We start from the raw sequence: 22,391 nt of genomic DNA, 5'->3' as shown, positions 1-22,391 counted from the left end.
CATCGTCGTAGAAGAACAACTGGAATGTACCGCTAAGAACCGTACGGTCGGACAAAACAAAGAACTGACCGTGGATATATATATATATATATACATATATCGACCGTATATATATATCGTTTACAAAAGCAATTATAAGTGGGATAAGAAACAACCCAGCCATTCCGTGAGGGGAACACCTAAATTTACCTGATGTTTTTTAAATAGAAAAAGAACATAGTAACACCTAAAAGTGTTGGGGAACGCAAGTAGACACCCCTCGGTTATCGTGGCCATTGCTAACCCCAGTGCCATCACACCCTATAGTTCGGTTGGTTATATAACGATATGCAGAATATCGGATAATTTCATCTGCACAAATCATACCTACTCTGATAGCGTGAATTAACCTCTAGGCACACAATGCATCATCCGCCATCTTCGATAGTCACGTTTAAATCGCGAATACTTCACTATATTTTATAATTGGACTCGTTGAGCGGAGTTTGTTTATCGATTTATCCTACGCCTGTTAATGCCGGTCACTACCCTAGAATACATTACCTTGATCATTAGAATTCGACGACGGTTTGGATCGTGGCTATTTATCCTTGATTTTCGTGTTGCTGCGTAGTATAAAACTGTCCTGCTTTGTACAGTGCAGCGAGCTTCAAACTATACGTTTCTTCATTACGACGAAGAAGCGCCCATAGATGCAACAGTCAATAGTGGAAGAAGCCGGACAACCTTACATGTATTAATCAAAGGGTCTTTTCAACAGCTCTCGTATGGCACTTCGCAGCGTGAATTAGTGCGTTCCACGATCGCCCTGCTGTGTTTTAATACTGTCACTAGCCGAATTCCGTTAGACTTCGTAGCTAACATGGAAGGTGTGTTTATATTGTGAAGCATCGATGCAATGTTCCACACATATTGCTCTTGATTGACAAGGTACTGAACAAAGGATCTGGTAAATGGCAATACCAGAAAACAAGTCTTCCACCTATGTCGTGTTATTTACCGTAACTGAGTCATTCAGTTTGCTATCCTGACTCCGGACTTCCCGTCATAGTAGCAGCAGCAGCAGCAAATGTTCCCCGGAAACCCACGGATCAATCGCCCTACAATAACAACGCTAGCTTCGAACACTGGATAGAAGCCCGATGCGGAAAATTGAAGTCAACAAAGGCGGTCAGACGCTAAGGAGTATATATATATATACACCTATATCTAACAGACAATTATATCATTCTGAAACTTACAATAGTAACTCTGCTTGTGATTATATTAGTTAAGTTAGGTTGCTTTTGTCTATTGAGAGGTGCTCATCAGGTGGACGGCTTCATTGAATAACGAAAGTAGGCCATATTCATCATTATGAGGTTTCGTTTTCACAACATTTGTCTTGTGCAATACCGATTTTCTCCTATCTTTGATAAAGCTAACGTTTGTTAATGTTCTTTTTGTCTAGAAATAAGGGGATATAATCAGCTTCGAATAGCGAGACATATTTCAGCGGCTTTTGAAAATATTCATTTAGCCTAAACGTATTTCTCCGTTATTCGGCTATGCCATCATTGTCAGATACTTTGTTTAATTAATCATTTATATTGACTTCATCCGAACAGTCTAACAATCAACGGTTCTCTATAAAGTTGAATATTAGGGGGCGTTCTTATAGTAAGTCCTTTGATCAATCCGTTCGTGTTTGATTAACGCTCTGTATCTGCGACGATCATCCCTAGATTCCAGATACTGTTACTTTGTCTTGAGTGAGAGACAGATTAAAGGCGTCAGACGGCCCTCTTCCGAATCGACCTGGATAACGGTATCCCCTGAATATGAATGACCTTCAAGCATAGAAAATGAACATTAAAAAATTCCAACTCAACCAGTTGGACAGTGTCTGTGATACTTGTCGTGTTGCGTCGGGACATCTCGATCCAAGGAAACCATCAGCTGGTAGCTGCTTGTTGGCCATCGTCACCAATTTTGACTGGGGTCGAATGTGCTTCTTTCTGTTAATAGCAGCCCTGGATAAAATTCTGTGGCAGCGGGGCTAACGATGGTGATTTTTCACGGCAGAGGGCGGCGTTTGGTTAGCCAGGCGGGCGGGCGGGCGGTAAGGGGTTAACGAGCTGTTCTGGTACGGCGGGTTGCCTTTACAGTAAGCAAAGGGTGCTATTATGAAGAAGATGGCACACGAAAAACAAACGGATAGGGGTATCGTTGCGAGTCGACAGAGAGTGGCCGGTTGACCAGAGCGATCAGTCTGTCAGTTGAGATGATTTTCCTTAATAGGACGAAAATGTTGACCTAGGCCAGCAATAGTTCATCGATAACTGTAACAATTGGATAGTTAACGACACATGTAGGTGCAATATTGAAAACTAATCGTCTAACTCAATTATGAATATATCAGAACTCGGCATTTGACAACGAACCGTATCAGGAAACGTGTCTGACATTTTGTTTCCACATGCAAAAGTAAGTTCGAAATATGCTTGTTCAGATATTTGTAAAGTTCATGAGCTCAAGATTACGACTGGAAAGACTTCTACCATATATCAGTTAGGCTAACGAGCCTTTTTTTGGTCGATTTTAATTCATGCGAATTTAAATGTTACCAGATATAAGACGACCGGTCAAGCCCATGCAGAATTGTTACGGCCTCTTAAAATATGCCGGCGGTTAATTTAGATATTCTGGTCGGCCTGCTTGTGCCCATCAGGGATAGCTAATTAGCATTCAAATGACTGAAAACTCCAGATACTCGTAGTTTGCTTGCATTGTTATGACTGACATGGCCGTAACATCGATTTTAGTGAGTCGACTTCTCTTCTGACGGAATATACTTAGAGACGCGTTTACGTTGACGTATCTATTCATTTTTACATCGTTGCGCTAACTAGCTGTTATATATATATATATATATATATAGAACTATAAATATTTCAGGCATGTTTAAAACGAACATCTATTAGTGTAACTGATGCAAAGGATAATACCTATATACCATCTTGAACGAATCCGCTCAACTTGTCTTTCATAGCTTTCAACCATCTACAGTTGACGCTCTACCAATGCAAGACACGCCTATGCATTAGAACTACCGTACCGTATAGACGAACAATCATATATCCGTTGGAAAACAAATAAATTCGACCTATATATAGGATAAATAAATCTGCTTTTCTCTGTTTGCCTATATATAGTGCCCGTTCGTGTGGGGTAGCGATGTGACATTGCCGAAGCTGCCAAAACTACTCAAAAAAGAGGCCGACTGTTTTAGATACTAGCTAAGTGTTCTCTGTGTGTGCGTGCCTGTGCGGACAAAGTGTTGCTATTATGCTCAAGCTAGTTCGTGGTCAGAGTCTACCGCATCATTGTTTTCTAATCTTTTTCTTTGACGAGTTCTTCCTTCCTGCCGTTGTTTCACCAAACCGTAGAGCGACGTATCGAGTTAGCTCATCGCTAGCACAGGAGCAGTCCGACGCTGCTGAGGCTGAAAACTCATCTATAGTAAAATAAAGTCGGTAGAAGAAGGTATATTTGTGCTTGGCCATAGGCTGGGCCGGTTCGCCGTCGGCCTTTCATGGCCTGTAGTTGCGTGATCTGTTGTGCTGCGGTGACCGCGCAGGTACGACAGAGACACAAGGGACACGCTGTGCAGTCTCCATAAAAGGGTTCCTTCCACCTACCCTCCTGTGTTTTGTCTCACAGATTCGCGATGGTCCTGAGCGCAGAATGAAAGCCGCCTTCTGAGAGCTGACCATTCGAAGAGGGCAACAGTGGCAGAGCAACGATATGCGCGGCTGTTCTACAATCTGTTTACGGTTATCGTCCGTGAATCGACTGGCCACCTCGAATGAACACGCTTAGAAGTAAAAAATCTCGTGGGAATCTCCCCTACTTTTCTCATTACCCCGTTCCTTATGTTTAGGTTTCTCTGGGTGCTTTTATCTAGGCAGCGCGCGCCGATGGCGTAACCTAATTACGTCTGATCTACACTAAGCGATTAGTGTCGTGAATTTGCGTATGTACGACCAGGGAACGTTTATAAACCTATGCCCATATAATCGCTTCTTCTCGATAACCACCGTTTATTATATCGGCAATAAAAAAAGTGCGAGGAAAAACAATGCATAGAAAGAGTTGGCTAGTAGTGGCAGTCTTGTAACGAGTTGTTACATGAAATCTAAGCTAGCTTTTTCAACTGCCAATGCTAAATATAGTAGTCGCTAGCCGGTGTTCTCGGCGAAACAAATTATCGAAAACATACGCAGCAGCCTAGAACGTGCCTAATGGTGGAAAACCTTCTCAACGACGGGACTAATTTTCTTTTCGCCTTTTTGCAAAATAATAGATATTATTCTAATTGTGGTATTATTAACAGTGAGAAACTTTAGCTGCGGCTATTAAACAGGAAACTCCCTATAGCCTTGGCAGGTTCATATGATGCGCGTTACTTACGCTAAAGAATCGATCGGCCGTAGAACGGAAATTGAACTACTTAAAAATCCCTTTAGTTAACCGTAAGTTAATCTCGTTTGTTTAGAACGCTCTCCATTCAATCCGTATGTATAACGTCTAAGCATGTTATTTAATATCTGCACACATACGTTTCCTTGAAAATCTATTATTAACAACGAGAGTTTGACAACTCGTTTTGACACTGAAATCTCAAGTTGAAATGTGGCTCATTTATATACGCTCTAGATATATAGAACATGTAGGATCTGGCTTTACAGCTTCGTTAAGCCTTGAGGCTATATAGAGGGCTCAGAGTTAGAGAATTCTCCTTAAAACGGATTTCTGCTTTAAAGTCGAAGTTTGCTCAGTTAATATCTATATATATATATATATATATATATATGTATACGTTCCTGCTTTGATCAATTTTGATATAGAAACGTATATACGCGAATTGTTTCTTGTTTAAGGCGCCTTTTAAGTGTTATCCTGTATTAACACATAACATAAACATCATAAATGAATAAACATCATTCATATTGCGTTTTTCTCATATAATACACTTGTTTTTCTTCTTTTATAGTGTGTTACATGGAAATTATAGAACTATTGAACAGGTACGACATTTTTGGGATGCGATTATTTTAAGAGGAAATCAAGTTGATCTCGTCAAACTTGCGTTGAAGGAACAAAATAATTACTACTAAGATGCTTCTCTTGTGTAGGATACCGGCTACACCTCTTCTCCAACAGCTTGAAACAGCTTTTTGAGCACAAATAAAGTGGGGGAAAATGCCCTACCTACAATTATGACGATTAATTATTTTAGAAGTATTCGCTATTAACTACAGTTTTTAGACAATTCATTATATCCAGCGTTCAAGCCGTTGAATATATTGCAACGTTCAAATCTACAAACGAAGATAGATTATTAATATAGTGACATGATTATCATAGACAGGATTCGCCTCACTCGTGCCCTTTCCGTAGCCCATCTTTCTTGTGTTCTCTTGGGGCCTCTCAGTGATTCAGCTGGCACCGTAGCCGCGACTTCTGGCGTTTTTCTTTCCCTATGGACCTGCGAGTCGGAACACAGGACTCATTCCTAGCGGTTCGCCGGTCTTCCTATTAGCACCAGCACTATACCCTGTTATTGGCTGTCTTGACAACGTCAAGCTGCTACGTTTTCTACTGTGCTGCTACTACGGTCGACGTTTGAGTACGACTATTAATTTCTGTATGTAGACCTTATGTCGAACTACTATAAACTGGCATCAAGTGAAAGCTTACGTGTATCTTTGAGTGAACTTCATAATGTCACCATCAACACCTAAGTGCGTGAACTATGTCTGTGCGCTAAGCGTTACTTTTTTACGGAGCGAGAAAGCAGACTTCAAGAATTAAGCAACACCAAAATAGACTAGGAGAATCCCTTCGTTCTCTGCGGATGCAGATGCCCATGATGGAGTATTAGTTGGGTGTGTGTGTTTGTGTGTGTGTTATGTTTGTTTTTCTGGTCACCTTCTTGTCTTCGCCAACTCCCACTTCGACTATTGACATCTACGTGGTTAATTCTATGTACGCAACAATACTTCTGTGCAATTAACGGATTTTATCCTTTTGCAATACAGAAATTCATTGTTCCTATAAAAGGTAATCCTGTCGACTCTAACGCATTTAAGCAGACGCCATGCTCGTGCAATAGCATCCAATCTCCAGTAACCAAACGTAAAAAATACATAATGCATGATCTTTAAGATACAAGAATGGAACACATTTAAATAAGTAACCCTCAATCTGCGGTTTAAAGTATCGTGCGAGCTGAAGACGCTAGAAATGTTTCTACTTTTATGCTTAACGGTACTAGCTTTCCTGAAACAACTAGTTTATGGCTTCCAAGCAGCAAGCCAGGCTACCAGTAGCGACCAAGAGGTTAAATTCGGTGCACCTAGATAGTCCTTCTTATATTTCTATACGGACATCTTTTTGGCTTGTGGGTGATAATTCGCATTGGATTGGATTCACTCAGTATCATCACATTAGACGATACATAAGAATAAGGGCTACGTAGACAATCCTAATAATAACGGTATTAGTACCGATGTAAAGTGCAATACATAATGCATACAGGCATATATATATATATAGAACAACAATTTGGGTCAGCTATACAAGGGGGCAGGTCGTGCGATGCCCTATTGCAATGCACTGTGTTGGTCAGCTCGTTTGTCTTTTTTTGTCTGACGGGTTTATTTTGCCCTATGAATAAAGCGATACAACTATTATAATCAGCACGTGGATATTACTATAATTTCAATGAAATTATATCGGTGATCTACGGACTTGTCTTCTATGGAGATTAGCGTTGAGCCGATGATCAACAAAACATCATTGAAAATGACCATCCGGGGGCGCAAGGAAAAATGGCATTATTTCGAAAGAACGGAACGCCGGCCGATACTATAACATGAGCGCGTATGCTTCATTGTGTTCGACATAAGCAAGCCTTAAATCTTTTGCTTCGCGTACAGCACATAAGAGGTTTTGCCCAGATTAAAGGTTTCTTTACGGCAACTAGGTTCGATTCTTTTCCTAGGGTTGCTATCCTATTTTACGTGCAAGGACAAATTACTAAAAATGAAAATAAACTAAAGTCCTGATGTTGAAATAGCCTGCCCCGTAGTAATTCGTTCTGGTAGATTGATTCGTGAATAAGCAAATCGTAGATTATCAGTTCATAACGTGCATAAACCATTGCGGGCTAACAAAAAATAAATCATAAATGTATTTATTAAAATAAATTTATTTAGACAAATAAAATGAGACACAACCGAAGCCAGAAACGGGCGACGGCTGTGAAGTTGCTCCTCGTTATTCGAGCGATGCATCGGATCCACAATCGATTTGATTTACTGTTGTTATTATATTAGTATATCATTTTTATGTCCAGTCTCGATTTTCGCGTCCCTGTGGCTCCCGTTAATGACTGCTGTGAGCTATCAGAACAAAAATCGTTCCCTTAATCAAAAGCGGACAAAAAACAAGCCGAGAGACGACGTCAATATTGATTGCTATTTAAGTCAAACTCTTAAACCCCACCACAATATCATCGCCAATATCAGTAAATCTGTCGTAAGCTAAGAGTCGCCTATAGCATCGGGACAATTTTTCGAACTAGGATCGGTCAACGAACGTTCGACCTGATGGGTTCGGTCGATTCCTTCGGCCGTACTTGACTTCATTGGCAATGTAGCCCCGATCATTGTGCTCCATTTATCGTACGAAATAAGATAGCACTCATAGCCAGATATTCTTCGTACTAGGTCAATCTAGAAATCGAAATATCTGCTCGGAGACGCTATGCAGAAATAGCGACTGGCGGAATTGCTTTGCTTGTTTCCGTGAGGAGAGATTTGGCCGCAGCAGCAGCAGTGCTTGATCGACTGTCATTGCTGACGTTGCGATGCAGGATATTTTCTTTGTGAAGCTGGTCGGAACCAATAAAAAGGACGGCCTAAGGCGGTGCTGATCACTGCTACCAGTATTAGCAATTCGTATCATGGTGGCACTATCGTATCACATATACACTATCGTTAAGTAAATGCAAGGTAATAACACGAATAAGGATGGTATCTATCTAGCGACTGTATTATATGGACCGCTCTACCGACTATTTGCAAGAACCTGAGAACAATTCTGGAAGGCACACTCGAAATGAATTGCGCCAAATTGAAAGGATAAAATAAATATACGGTGTAAATATCCATTAAGAGCGATGATGGCCAGCTGGCTGTATTGTTGCATAATATATTGAGAAAAAAAAAAACAATGTCCGGTGCAAAACTTGGATTTCAATAGGAATAGGCTTTAACTGATGTATTGATTTATCACGAACCACAACTAAATCGTGATACCTTCTAGAACTGAACGGCCTTACGATTATACTTAAGAATCACTATCGTGTAATATTCACTTTGAAAACAAAAACCAAAAATTAAGAAATTTCTAGATAATAATATTTACGTAAAGTAAGCACAGGCCTATTACGCTGATCGTTATGCGGCCCCTTCTGACCTATCTTTACCTATTCTTCTGTGAAATAGAGAAAAAAAAAAAAAAAAGCGGGTTTAAATATTACCGTTTGCCTTAAGTAGATGTCAGTAGAAAGCCAAACGATGCAAGCCTAAGATCATCCCACCTGCTGAAAAACAAACGACACCCAAGGTATACTATTCGCTAAAAGGCTCACGGACGTCCTAAATAACACCAGCTATCTAATTCTGGCTACAGTTGGGACACGCGTACATCAGTCTGCTAGGTGATCAAAGCTATGAAATCTACTTAGCGCGCCAGGCAGAAGCATGGCCGAAAGGCCTGCAGAATATCATCTCTCGTTGGACTGCATACAGAAGCCGCAGTATTTCAGCTCACTCTCACTTTAATTTTAAAGTGCTATCTTTTATTAAACATGTTGAAATGCTTTAGCCAAAAGAACAAGTGGCCGATTCCTAGAGGGGCAAACTTTTTTTCCAAAACGAGTTTTCGTATAGTGGTCTCCGGTTCGATAAAGAGCATTGCGAAAGCCTCTCTTCCTCAGCTCGTCGTCATGTCCTTTTATTAGTTCTACAACTATCGTTTACAAAAATTGTGTATCTGTACATCATGTCAGACGTGCGCGAGTTTCCCAGTTGCTAAATTAGGTCGAAAGGTTTCGAGCTCGAACCACTCATGTTCTGGGTGTCGGTAACATGAAGTACAATGTACGTTTATCGTTAAACCCAGTCACAGTCCGTCTGCGCTGTACACGTAGCGCTTCTGGCGTACAATTACAATGGTGAGACGTAATATAATAGATGCATCTTTCTATGAAACATAATATCGACGCGTGGACAAAGTGAAGTATACGCAACTCAGGTAGATTGGACATTTCAACATAATGGAGCTATCAAGCAGCGTGAACTTCATCTGCAGCCTGGCACCTACCTTAACCCATACTTCAAAAGCACCTTTCATTAAATAACAACATATTGTCTTGGCGCGTTTGAAACATGCTTTACTACTACAACTACCCGTGTGATACAGCCGTAGAATAACAAGATCGCCGACGTTACCTCTACAACGGCCATTATATATATATATATATATATATGTATATAGCGAGTTCTATATAATCCTTGATTCTCTTCTATCATTTAATTTAAAGCCACTTTATTGTTTATTGGTTGCAACCTTTGGTAGCATATCGAATGTCCTATCAAGGTCATTCCTGTGGCGTACAAAGAACGTCTTGCAGATGTTTGTTCCTGTCATGTGGAAACTAAAGATCGCACCTCTATTTTACAAATTGTAGAGTTATGTTTGTTTGAATGCATGCTTCGGCGAAAATTTGCTAAAATCATCACAAAAAAAAAAGGCGATTCTCTGCGAGCTGGCCAAGACTTTGAGCCGCGTAATTGAGTTCAAAACGGTTACACTTAGCTGCATCATTAAAGCCATGTCGCACGTAACTAATAGCTATAAATATATAGACAGCTATTTGTTCGGATTCAAACATTATCGCTTCATTTTGTTGTTCACTAACGATAAGGAACTAGCTGTTGACACTTTTTTCCTATAATGTTTCCAGACAGGACGGCCAAAGCCGTACCGCTTACGTCTTCCCGTCTGCTTTTGTGCATATCTTTAGCGGTGTATCTTAGCGGTGTACGAAAGATAATTGACGGGCCACATAAATATTCAACGGAGCAGCAGTTACTCATGTCATCACCAAATTATCATATAGATAAGAGATTTACTGTTTGTTTTTCTATCCACTCCGCTTGCTTCGTTAGCCCGCAAAAAATTACATCTATTTTCGTTTTTTTTTTTTTTTTTTTCTGATATCGGACGCTGACGACTTATTATGCTTCTTCCTTATCTCTCAGATTAATTAGGTGGTCGATCAACTATACCAATCGATTCATTTCGGTATTATCGTCATTGACAAAATTGTTGCATTTATACTGTTTCATGCTATTTAGTACTACTTCTCGTCTTATAGCCTTTCATTCTCTAATTTTTGTTCGTTTTTTAACGATCGCATACCAGTTTATCACAGCCCGTCGTTGACCAATGAACTACGCGGAAAAGGCAAGGAGGGACTGTGGCAGACTACTCCATTGCGATTTGTATCGCGATCCACCCCGATTAGTAGACAGACATGCGATCGCGTGGACCTCGCGTCCGAATTCCAGATGGCTCCCGCCGCCAGCTTCGTGAACTTGGTTCGGCGAAAAAGACCAACGGACCGACCAAGCAACCAGCCATTCAGTGAAGCTGGGCCGCGTCTGCGTCAATCATCATTGTCTTCAGCAACGTTTGGCATTTACAGTAATGGCGAATTGCTACGATCAATTCGTAGCAACGCTGCGCTGACGAAACAGCTACATATCGAGCAGAAAAACAATTCTCTTTACCTGGTCGATAGCTCTATCGCGCTAGCCAAACGTACAGGGATATATACACCATGTAATCCAAGGGCAGATGGTTGTTGCGCGTCGGCGTGGTGCAGGTTTAGTGGCGCCATCTACAGAGGGGACCGCGAAACTTATCGACAAATGTTTCCCCGCTACTCTTGCCTACGATAAGCTACTCTTTCCTACGGCAAAGACCTCGATACTCCCTTTCGATTGAAAAATGTGATTCAGATGCGTACGGCTATGAACGGTTGTGGTTCGCTGTCAACATGAAGACCTGGGAGAAGTTTCTTTTTGTCTCAGGTCGCGTTGGGTTGTGTTATACCAGGAACAGTCTTGTTCATAAAGAGAGCCTTTGTGTTCTTCAATAAGTTAGACAAGAGGTTACCCGAAGTCGCGCCTCTCGACGCTGGCCAACCCGAACAGTCGACTGACTACCAAAGGCAGACTAATAATGCTGATAACATACATGAATATTCTGTAGGTCGTACAAAAAAGATCGTTCGGTATAAGATGCAAGCAGACAACATCCACCGCGAGCGCAATAGTAAAATGTGCAGTAAGATTTGTGTTATACAACGAATATGTGAAACAAAGGATAAACGTATTCAAATGTAGGTCTTTTATTTGGGTTCTTTTACCGGTGAAACCTTTTTAACGCTTCTCGTGAGTTGTGATAGCTGATTAACGCCGTTTCCCTTTTTTAAAACGAAGTGCTTCGGCCGTTGCCAGGCCAGTGCCAAGTTAAACGTGTTTCTATCTTTACGTATACCCTAAAGTATTGTTTAGACTTAATAGCGACTAATTACGGGGATGCAGTCAAGATTTCGGGGCAGATCGTTTATGCCATATCGCAAAAGTGCTGATAACATGTCATATTACGATACAAAACACAATAAATGATTCTATTGTATCGCTGTACACATACTGATGTGTACAGGCAAAACAACTTAACGATCTTGAATGAAATCATGTAGAAGCGTCCGTTTGAAATTTCAGTAAAATGCAATCTTTTGCCAGTTTTTTTTTTTTTTTTTACCAGTAAACCGTAAGCGATAGCTCCCGATTAACGCCGCAAAATACAAGTTGATCCGGTGATTCGCAGCTGTCAGTGACGCTGTGGCCAGAAGCGACTATAACGGTTACGCGTCCTTGCATGCAAGCTAAATAAATAAGTTCTTTCATCAGTCGAAGGACATTTTTAACCTAGAGCATCAACATTCAAGCCCCTACTAATGCTTAATCGCTGCCCCTTGATGAGCGTGCAGCCACTTGTGTCCATCGACGAACGTCAGAGAAAGTCAAGTGACGCTACAAGTTGTTAGACACTACCTACCGGCAGGGTCGACGGCAGCTGTAAAGCGTTATACTGTAAATCCGCCAATGGTCTCTACTGACTATCGTCAGTGGCGGAGCAACACGACCGTCAATTCGTTGAGAAAACACACGTCAAAGTCGGACTAGCTATTTCGGGGTTTGCCAATGTGTTACAAAGCTTACCCGTTCGTTATGGCTTCTATCTTTTGAGCGGTTCCGTTTTTACTTTAACACATATGTATGGAGGAAATACAGTACAAGTTCGACACTAATTGAGTTTAATCACAAAGTACGGATAAAAAATACCTACCTCTTGATGTAAACGCAACAGTATTGTGTAGACCATATTGTAAAATATCGATTAGTTATTTGGGTAAACGTAACGCACAGGTGCTGATCTGTAACAACACGCCAGCAGCAAGACATACCGACTGCAACATTTAGGTTTGTCTTTTCGCTTGTGCCTGATTCTTGTGTCGTTTATTATAAAAGTGTTTAGCTTATTGTCATTTAAATCGGCTGTAAATTTTTTTTGTTTGCGTTTGGACTCTGGTCCATCGATGTAAGTAAGTCTTAAGAGTTAGTTTTTCCTATATACTTGTATAGTGTAAATAGGGGTCGCAATGATTTTTCTTCCAGAAAGAGTCATCGTTTCACCCCGGTCGTAGCTCGCTGCTCGTTAGATCCCGTAGCATTACACGATAAAACCGTTTAATGGCTTCATTAACACCGTGAACTAATGTCACTTAACGGCCAATGATGATTACATTGTAGCCATAATTTTAGATAGATACGAAGCCTTCGAATAGTTTTTTTTTCCATTGCGATCCAATCAATCATTTCTTCGTACACGTTATTATAGGTATTTCTGAAATATTTATTACATCGCTTTTATTTAAAAACAATAGACATATCAATAGCCGCAAGGACAGTTTTTGCTGTTCAGACCGAAACAACTTCTCTGTCTAGTATCGCTCAACAGCGGTATCGCACATGGGATGCTCTCTCTCATTTACATTAGGCTGAAAAAAAGCTACCCCCGTGACAGGTTAATGAGTAATGAACGTATCTGCTTACTTATAGAATTACGTGCTCATCCAAATCCCTATATAAATACGGTTGATTTTATGCTGAAAGACAGCTCTCTGATGGGGTGCCTAACGGCAATGCCGGACATAAAACTGGAAATGGGATACAGTACGTTTGTGATTGAAGGTCCGTAAGGTACTAGTATTTTTGCGCCAGTCTGGGCTTCGCAGGGCTTGGAGAAGCCCACAACTAACATCGTTTGTCCGCTACTGGTCAGCGGCTGGTAGAGCTAAGCAAATCTGTTCTCATTCATGACTGTGTGCATAAGCTTCGATACTATCTATTTAACAGGTTATAATCGGAGGCAGACTATTCATTCCCGAGGTAAAAAATACACAAACTCGTTCTTGGTCAACATCATCGCACGGACATTAGCGAAAAAATTCAAATATAAGGCTAGAAAATCAACGTATCTGATTGCACGACAGAATCGCTACCACGCAAAAAGGAACTTTTCGGCCTGTTGTGTATCTTAACAATTAAAAATAATCTGTCCCTTCAATATAACACAGGTCAGCGTAAAACTTAACATAAGGCATCAACATTATGTCGAGCTTATTTCAATATATGTGTGTAACAATTTTATGTTTTAAATTACACGTTATATGTCTGTATGGCTTTTTTCGTTCTAACATAAAAATATATAAACTAACTTTGGGACAGTTGAGGTGGTGTAAATTCGAAATTGAATCAAGGCTAAACGCTGGAACTGGACATTATAGGTTCGAGGCTGCGCGTAAACGAGTTTTTTTTTTCGTCGTCCGAGACAATGTTTTTAATGGCATTATTGGACTTGAATCGTTTTCATAGAAAAAAAAGTTTATACAAAAAAACTCATTCTTCCACTGTGCCCATGGAATACACACAGAGCTCGACAAGTTTTTATTACTGGGTTGATTTTTTAGTGAACAACAAGCTCTAGAAATATATTTCTCCGAAGAGTTGCATGCAACATGTGTAAAAAATTTAAATTAATATTTGTTTGCAGTGACTTAGGAATTGCCATCAGACCACTCCTCAACGCAACGATTTTGATGGATGAGGTTTAAGTCAAATCCTCAAAAAAGCGAAAAATGAAAATTCCAGTGCTTTCCTTCGCGTCCTGGTAACACTTTGGGGACAGGTATCTCCTTCAACGACTTCTGTCAGAAGATGGCGTTTCTGGGATGTTGATAAGAGTATCGATTGCTCACAAAGCTGAACGCCGCTTTAACTAAGAACGGGCACAGAAGTAGAATCTTTCATGCCGATAACAACAGCGTTGACGATACAAGAGTCCTGTCTCCAATAAGATTCCTTTTACTAGTTTAAATCGAAACGGGCGAAAACATCGATTGCCGTCCACCCATTCAATTAGAAGAGTGATAGCAAATAATAATTGGCCCTAGTGAACAATTAACGCCTAAAGTACATCCATAGTAAGTTGAAGTTGCGTGAACATTGGGCGTTAGTTGTACTTAGCTGAACAAAGTGACCGTTTTATATGTTTAACAATCGAACAAATTCATTTCTCTATGCCTTGAAAGAGAATCAACAAGCCAACCATGTGAAAAGAATGATAGCCGTGTTTTTTTGTTGATAAAATTCTGATAAAATAAAATGCCAATATCAGTAAGCAGGAACAAAGATGACATCATCATTTGTCATAAACACGAACGTTGCAAGTTTTTATGAAGTATATCAGAAGTTTCGGATAAGAAAATATCACTGACACCTTGTTGACAATTTGCTTCAAGTGACCGAAACACGACTCCATGATGTGATTGCTACATGCGCTTTGTCTGTACTTATAATATTCACAGCTCAAGATGGTTAAGGCAGGAACTATTCTCGATGTGCACTATTTGGCACAAATTATGGACGACATCGAAATTAAATTTGGCGCCAAGCCAGGCAGCGGACGAACTAGAGCTAGAAACTAAAAAGAAAACAAAGTTTCTTTTCAAAGGCATTACTGAGTCGCTATGGCATGCGTGGAACTGTCGACGGATTGGATCTCAGTAATAGCTGTGTGATTCACTAAATAGGCCGACTAATAAAGCATTCACGCAGAGATTCTTGTTTTGATCGTTAGTTTGATTATTTAGTAATCAATTGTGTTGTGTCAGTCAGCTGAAAACATTTGGACCTGTTATTTTGCATAGGCCTATTTCACCTGAAATTTACTCAATCGATACATCAATTAATATACTTTTCAATGTAACCCCCGGAATTAGTACTTCTCTGCGGAAAAGGGTATGTCAGTACTGAACAATTTCAAGATATCGAGCTACTATTACTGCGTGAGTGTTATCTAATGGCAGGCTTCGTGACTAAAATCTAACTTTTTTCAAACAAGTATTCGATAGTGATTGCTCTGTCAGTCGTAACGACTTTCTGAGGTTATTTAGGTAGTGATCGACGCTGCAGAACCATCATGTGGGGGGTAAAAAGTGATCTTCTACGCCGACGATAGCTATTTATTATACATATAGCAGATTTTCTTTCAGAGATATAACCATACCTCCGAAAAAAAAAAACTGTCATTTGTATAACTATAGAAATGGCTGAAAAAACAGTAGCCATAAGAGGCCTAGCAAAAATCAATTATGGTAGTGTAATAATAAACTGTATTAATAAGATGCACTGTATGTGAGGACGGACGATTTCTATAATAAGAGTAATAATAATGCAGTGGATATTAATTTGGGAGAATTTTTATACTTAATATGAAAAATCCAAGGAGAATACAACTATTTTTTAGCATGATATGATCGGAAGTGGCAACAAGTGGGGTAGATTGGTTCGATCTTGATACCATTCGAAATCCGCTAAATCGATATGCTATACACACTTCTCTAAGTCAATTCAGGTTTTAATGATCAAAAAAGGCACAAGCGACGGTGGTAGGGTTACTTTGTCCATAGAAATATTATGTTGGCAAACAGCATTATGATCATAGCCGAGGGTACTGATGTGCTCTCCAGTTTCCTGTTGAAATTTCGCCCCCTAATCAGTACACACTTTACCGTTGCTGCTGGTGTGGAAGCAATCGAAAAGCATCCCAGCTAGTTAGTACACACATTACTTAATTTCACTACTGATGTAATGATAGCGATTGCCCTAACTGTTACTGTAAAGAAAGAGATGAACATAAGTCGACGTTATTAACATGACGTTCGAAGTTGCGAGTGCTTAAGATGGCTAAGCTTTGGCAGGAAATGCCCCGCCAAATATGCTTCACTGGCCAAGTGGTCGAAAATCTACATTAGAAAAGAAGGTTATTTCGGCAGCTTACCAAAAGCGACTGTTCAGTGATATAATGACGGCGGTTATCAGGGGCGTCGTAGGGGAATTGCCAGTACATCACGGAAATTTGAAGAAAAATGCTGTAGAAGTGCACACAGGTATACACACCAGGGTTGGTCACCTGGACCCACCTTGTTAAGATTTTTATTAATAGAATTCTATTTACGTAGCTCTATCGAAATATCATATTATTAATCATTACCAGTATTAGGCGTAAGCTATCGAGGCACACTAACAAAACGCGCCAGACACTTCTTGCAAATCAGAAGAAGTCAGCTTTTCAGGACACCTCATCCAGTGTGGCGTCGCAGTGATGCGACGTTGGCAGCGGTAGCCGCGCACAATGAATTCACACGGTAATGAAATGATCAATAGTTAACGCTTTGATACACACGGATTTTAGCTTGGCTTTTTTCGTCACCGTTTATGCTAACTACTTGGGGTCGTGTGTATCCAATATGACACGATAATGTATGCAAATTTTTTTAGTAAAGAAGCAGAACAAATCTAATCTGCTGCTAATGTTGCCGGCTTCTGCGAATGCCTTCATCAGACAATGGAGTTACTCGCTGTTTTACAGCCAGGCGTATAGTCCTGCTGTTAACTACTTCTCCGGCTAAGCTGTGCTGTGCATACGCACACTGACGTCTATTAAGGCTAATGCAATCAGCATCTGACAAATAGAAATAAATTCGACTTCTGATTAAAGTTCAGAAAAGCATCCGCCTAAGCGACGCCTGAATGGCTCAGGGATAGTCGCAATGGCGGTATCCGAGTATCGCCCGGGAGACGTGACGAGAGAGAAACAGGAGGGAACGCAGCGACGAGGCAGAACGAATGACCCAATAGAACAAAAAAAAAACAACTAGAGAGAAGAAACGTTGCACTGGCTAAATTCTAGCTGAGAACTAGAATACGTTCAGTAAGAATATAAACACCGTGATTAACAAAGGCGCGACATCATTGAAACGAAAGACGTAAATCGATAATCGTAGAAATAACCACGAGTTTCCATCCGTCACTTGCAGCTTTGAATGGTCTACAGTGGCCTTGACAAGCTTGCAGTCACCTCTACCTCTTAATTGTCACACAAACTTGATAGAACAAGTAGAGGTAACTGCAGTTAAAAAATGAAAAAGGTAAGCGATTTTTTCTGTTATAATTTCCTATGAAAAGGCTTCGCCTTGCGGCTTTTTTGGTACTATAAATACATCAATATTTATTAGTATATAAGGTCACGCAAGCTAATGCCAACTGACACCGATCTTTCAGCGTTTATACTGAATGCTCTGAAGCCGCTTGTATACAGATCATTTAATAGGCTCTAGTGCGTTCGATTTATAAATTCTCATGGCTGTTAACGTAAAAAAGGCTAAATAAAGTTCGAATTAAGTTAGATTGAAAAGGCGTGTATCTGTAATTTACATATAAACTGATATATTATGTGGATCCGTTATTTTATTGGTATTCAGTTTTAAAGTTTTCAAGATGTCACTAGTATTCTACAGTAGTTCCAGATGACTCGCAGTTACTTAAAGGTCATTGAAAGGCAGAGTTGATTTTCTTTGGATTGAACCGTGTTTTCGCGCGCCCAACGGAGGAGGTTTGTAGGCGTATTTGAGTTAAGAAGGAAACGGGATTAGCAATCTGGTGTTGAATAAACCAATGAGCTAATTACAATACAAAAAATCTATTTCTAGGATTATCTACCTTCGAGCTACGGTTTTGTCACATCGTATACTGCTGCCTGTTTTGCTCTGCGGAAACAAGTATGGCCAGCACTAAGAAGAGGTATGGCGTAATTACAGCATCGTGTAATTCTATTTTCGTAGTCGCGCTCTACTAAGAACTTTAAGCCTTGTAGTTAAATCATGTTACTGACACTTATCTCATTTGGAGTAAAGCCAAGATCTGACTCGTCCTGCTACGATTGTTGTTGCGTCGATGAAGAAACCAGAGGTGTTTCATTAACTTAGCACACGCTCCTATAGACATGCATTTATTTATAAAAAAAAATGTAGTGGGGTCTAGAATGATTCCGTATAGTAACTTCGAGTAACTTACCACTTGAAGGTGTGCCGATATTTTTAGGTTACTATGGCTTAAAAAGTCCAGGGCAGGGACAATGCAAACGAAGCACAGCTTACATGTATTTTGAATGCATATTTATATATTTATTGTGTCTCAGCAAGTATATCCAAGTGTCATAACATTCGATAGCACTTCACAGATTATAGCGGTACACAAAATAAGACGTTCCATTCACACAGCAATAGCAGCAAAGGTGTACATCTCTTCAGCAGCAAAACAAGTAAACTGTGGCATGAAAGACCGCACTCAGATGACCCTCAAAATAGGCTCGTAAGTGGGCGCTGTTAAGAACTGTTTCGTATCCAATCAGCAGCTTCGAACGCGCCTACATGTGGGCACTTCTAAACCGGCTTTCTTCGAAGAGTCGGCTATGTTTCAGCTGAGCATTATTTTGAACGGAATGTTCTTTGTGAAAAAAACAATCAGATTTTGAGTGACTATAGTACAGTCCAACTGCAACGTCGACTCTCACTAAAAGGCTCCTCATTAACTTAATCCTGTCCTCAGGACGACAGACTTGGGTGTTTCGCATTGATGTTTAACTAAGCACACATAAGCGCACGTTAAGCACAGTTTGAAAAACGTTAGGGCCAACAACACACATAATCGATCCGAATCAGAACACGTCGTGTTTTTCAGTATGTGTACTGTCTTGTTGGCGATATGAATCGCTCACAATTGGTAAATTCGAATCCTCAAACCTAGCTGCCATCGTTAAAATACCAAACCGGCCCAAAAATGAAAACGGTTCAACTAGAAGACAGATAGCGGCGCCATGGAGCGCCGCTTATCGCCATGCATTGACGTATATCTACAAAATGTTGTCAATGTTACTTGAAGATCTATTGGCAACGAGGCAAAACCGATACCAATCGCTTTCGTTGTTACTGGTGCGCCAGCATTCGTGTGTGTTAGGACTGCTAGGTGCCGCTCAGATTGTCGAAGTGCAGTGCGCGAAGCTTCATCACCGTGGCGATCGATGGGAACCACGAGCCTTCTGCGGGACGCGGGTTGACACGGCGGCGAGGGTGACCGTGGCTTCCCTCTTCCTTACGCAGAAGCCTGCGGGGGCATCGCCATGATGCGGATCGGCCCTGAGGCTTGGGCACAAGCACTGTTGTGCATGAGCCCAATATGCATTCTGATGCTTAACTGTCGGCTGTTTTTTTACAGGGGTATAGTGCGAGCAGACATCTTTTATATGTATAGTTAAGTCCGTGCAATTTTGAGATCATCAAATCACGGCTGGTCATAATTTATTATGTGGAACAGGCATAGTTTCTATGTATTATATATATTGAGCCTTTTACGCCCTTAGGAATCAAGTTTGCCCTTTATGGGTTACTTTTTTTTGCGATAAGGCTTGAGAGACATTTTGCTACCAGCGGCGTTAGCCGTCAGTGGACTGGGAGTTCCTAGCGGTAAATTGGATAAACGATTTTGCTTCCTCTGTACTGCTTTTGCAGGCCACAGGAGCACGTAGAAACACAGCGGGCAGTTTTTAATCCGTGGGTTTGCTCCTGCAGTGGATCTACCAGCACCACTTCTACCCGTAATGTTAATATACACCCGAAATCATCGTACATTCCAATAAAACTGAGCAGATCGCCCATTTTCTTTTTTTTGCTGTCGTCGGGCGCTTCACCACACATCCGTACACGTCCAGGGATGTAACAGGCGGCTGGCCCATACATATGTATATATGGTGCAAGCGGTTGTCACGTAGGCGGTGCGTCGACGTGAATATGTGAGCATAGAAACGATAGTTGTTGTATTGGTATTACATCTTGTATCCTGCGTATTTTGGCCTACCGTCGTCAAGACTAACAGCAACATCTTATGTATATATACATACATATATAAACTTGTGGGCAAATTGGTGCATCGATAGATGGCACCGGCATTTTTCAGCAACAGCATTATTGCTTATTACTGTTTTGTCGCCCCCCCTCACTAATAAGACCATTACAATTTCGTTTTGTCCTGCCGCTGCTGCAGCGACAAGTAGTGTCACCAGCGACAGAGTTGTGCACGTTAAGAGCATGGTCCTGATGCTGAAGTCTTGAGCTGAAAAATCGTAAAAGACACGTCGTCCACTATCCACGAACCGATTCGGCCAGTGGCTGTTAGCGGGGCTGTCGCTGGCGGGCGGATGGATATTCGGTTGACTGTAGCTAGCGACGTCTGACGGATGGCCAACCAGTACAACGTCGTTCATCCTGTTGGTAGCTCCTGTTCGCAGCGTCCCTGCATCTGGACGCACGGTGACACAGTATTACTGGGCGGACCCGACTGCGATACTTGGAGAGATGGGAATTGTATTATTAGTATTACATATTTGTAATGATAGCAGTAGCGACAACACTCGTATATCGAATTCCGCTGGGCGGGTATGACGCTTTGCCGCCAAATGAAACGCTGATTTAGCAGGCTACGTTCCATTGCAGCACAGGTGGTCCAAGTGGAAGAGGTCTTTTCTATAAGATGGGATCCTTCGGCGACGCATCGGGCGTTTGTTGGTTGGACATTTCAATGGATTGATCGCTCGTCGATTCGTCGTCTGCGTCTCGTACGTCGCATATCCCATCCATCCATCCATCCATCCATCCATCCATCGATCGATCGATCGATCGATCGAGTAAAGAACTTGTGACGTCCACCTTTTGTCGCTTAATACTGTCGACACATTCTCGACACGTAGTCAGCGCCGAAATGATATGGGCGACGACGATACCGGCGATACATTCTGTCCAGACCTCTATATAAACGATTGGTGGATACATCATCATCATTATTATGATTAGTATCAGACTTTCATGCACTCGTAACGTGAAGCTACCGTCCTGTAAAAAAAGCAAATGACAGTAAAAAAAATCACGGCAGCTTTGCACGGCGATGAAACTGCCGAGTTCTGTTATGCTGTCGGGACCGGCGGACAGAAGGTCGGACGACGTGGGCATGAAGAATCGAAAATTCTTCTTGAAGTCCTGGACCATAGACAAGATGCAGGTCGATCAGAGCAACATGATCAACATTGCCGTACGCTGATCATTACTGCCGTTTTTCGTCTATGTTAGCGCTTCGTCTCCTATCATGCTGATCAAGCCTAAATTGTTGGGATTTAAGATAGATGGCCGCTGGTTTTAAAAGGTGTTGATCATTTGGAAGAAGGTAAGAGTACGCAGAGTGTTGACATAGCGGGACCTCAACACTAGAATCAGTGTTGCTGAAGCAACCTGATGAGAAAGATGAAGATTATCGCCAACTGGTAGGGACGGGCAAAAGACTTCCCTGTTAAAAATGCAGATAACAAAAAATCCGATCTCGTCAGATTGGCGCTCACGTTCAACGGATATATCAAGTTAGTTTCGACGTCTTTAACGTGCGTAAAGCATATACGAAACAAGTACACAGTGTCCTACAAGCTACACGCGAGTAGATGGGGCTATATTTGATAGAGCTAATTTTAACGCTATTTACGGGCTTGTCATGATAATGGCGATTGAAGTAATCTACCGTAGTAAATTTATCAGAAAGATAAACAGAGTAAGTAGGACGGAGTGCCATTACTGCTTCCTTGGAATAAAAGTGTATCAATACAACTAGAGAGAAACTATAGAGGCAGAATAGATCAAATTTTAGCCCACAAGCTAGCAGCGGATCAACGCTGCGAGCTTACTTATTTCGACAATGAGTAAC

General features: G+C 41.1%; 2 protein-coding genes across 16 annotated transcripts in view; one reads left to right on the top strand and one right to left on the bottom strand.

The window, feature by feature from the left end:
- Window positions 1-21,452, bottom strand: part of LOC111244031 (uncharacterized) — a 75,790-nt gene extending 54,338 nt beyond the window's left edge. Inside the window, exon 1 of the mRNA XM_022790572.2 lies at window positions 18,666-21,452. The gene's annotated coding sequence lies outside the window, so the exon portion shown is untranslated. The remainder of the gene's footprint in view (window positions 1-18,665) is intronic.
- Window positions 1-22,391, top strand: part of LOC111244030 (uncharacterized) — an 86,340-nt gene that overhangs the window by 38,889 nt on the left and 25,060 nt on the right. For 5 of the 15 annotated variants that reach the window (XR_015320184.1, XR_015320183.1, XR_015320182.1 and 2 more), the window contains exon 2: window positions 18,302-18,392. The exons of 7 other annotated variants lie outside the window; for them this stretch is intronic. Coding sequence is in view for 5 of the 8 variants with exons in the window: in XM_086978981.1 (XP_086835107.1) it covers window positions 18,373-18,392 (20 nt within the window). In the remaining 3 variants the exon portion in view is untranslated. Of the gene's footprint in view, window positions 1-11,129; window positions 11,522-14,301; window positions 18,205-18,301; window positions 18,393-22,391 lie in introns of those variants that run through there. 3 more of the 15 variants (XM_022790566.2, XM_022790561.2, XM_086978979.1) reach the window with 2 other exon arrangements.

Source organism: Varroa destructor, unplaced genomic scaffold (genome assembly GCF_002443255.2).
Source record: "Varroa destructor unplaced genomic scaffold, Vdes_3.0 BEIS01000002.1, whole genome shotgun sequence".
NCBI lineage: Eukaryota > Metazoa > Arthropoda > Arachnida > Mesostigmata > Varroidae > Varroa > Varroa destructor.
Note: the sequence above shows the minus strand (reverse complement) of the source record. Positions and strands in the feature narration are given on the sequence as shown.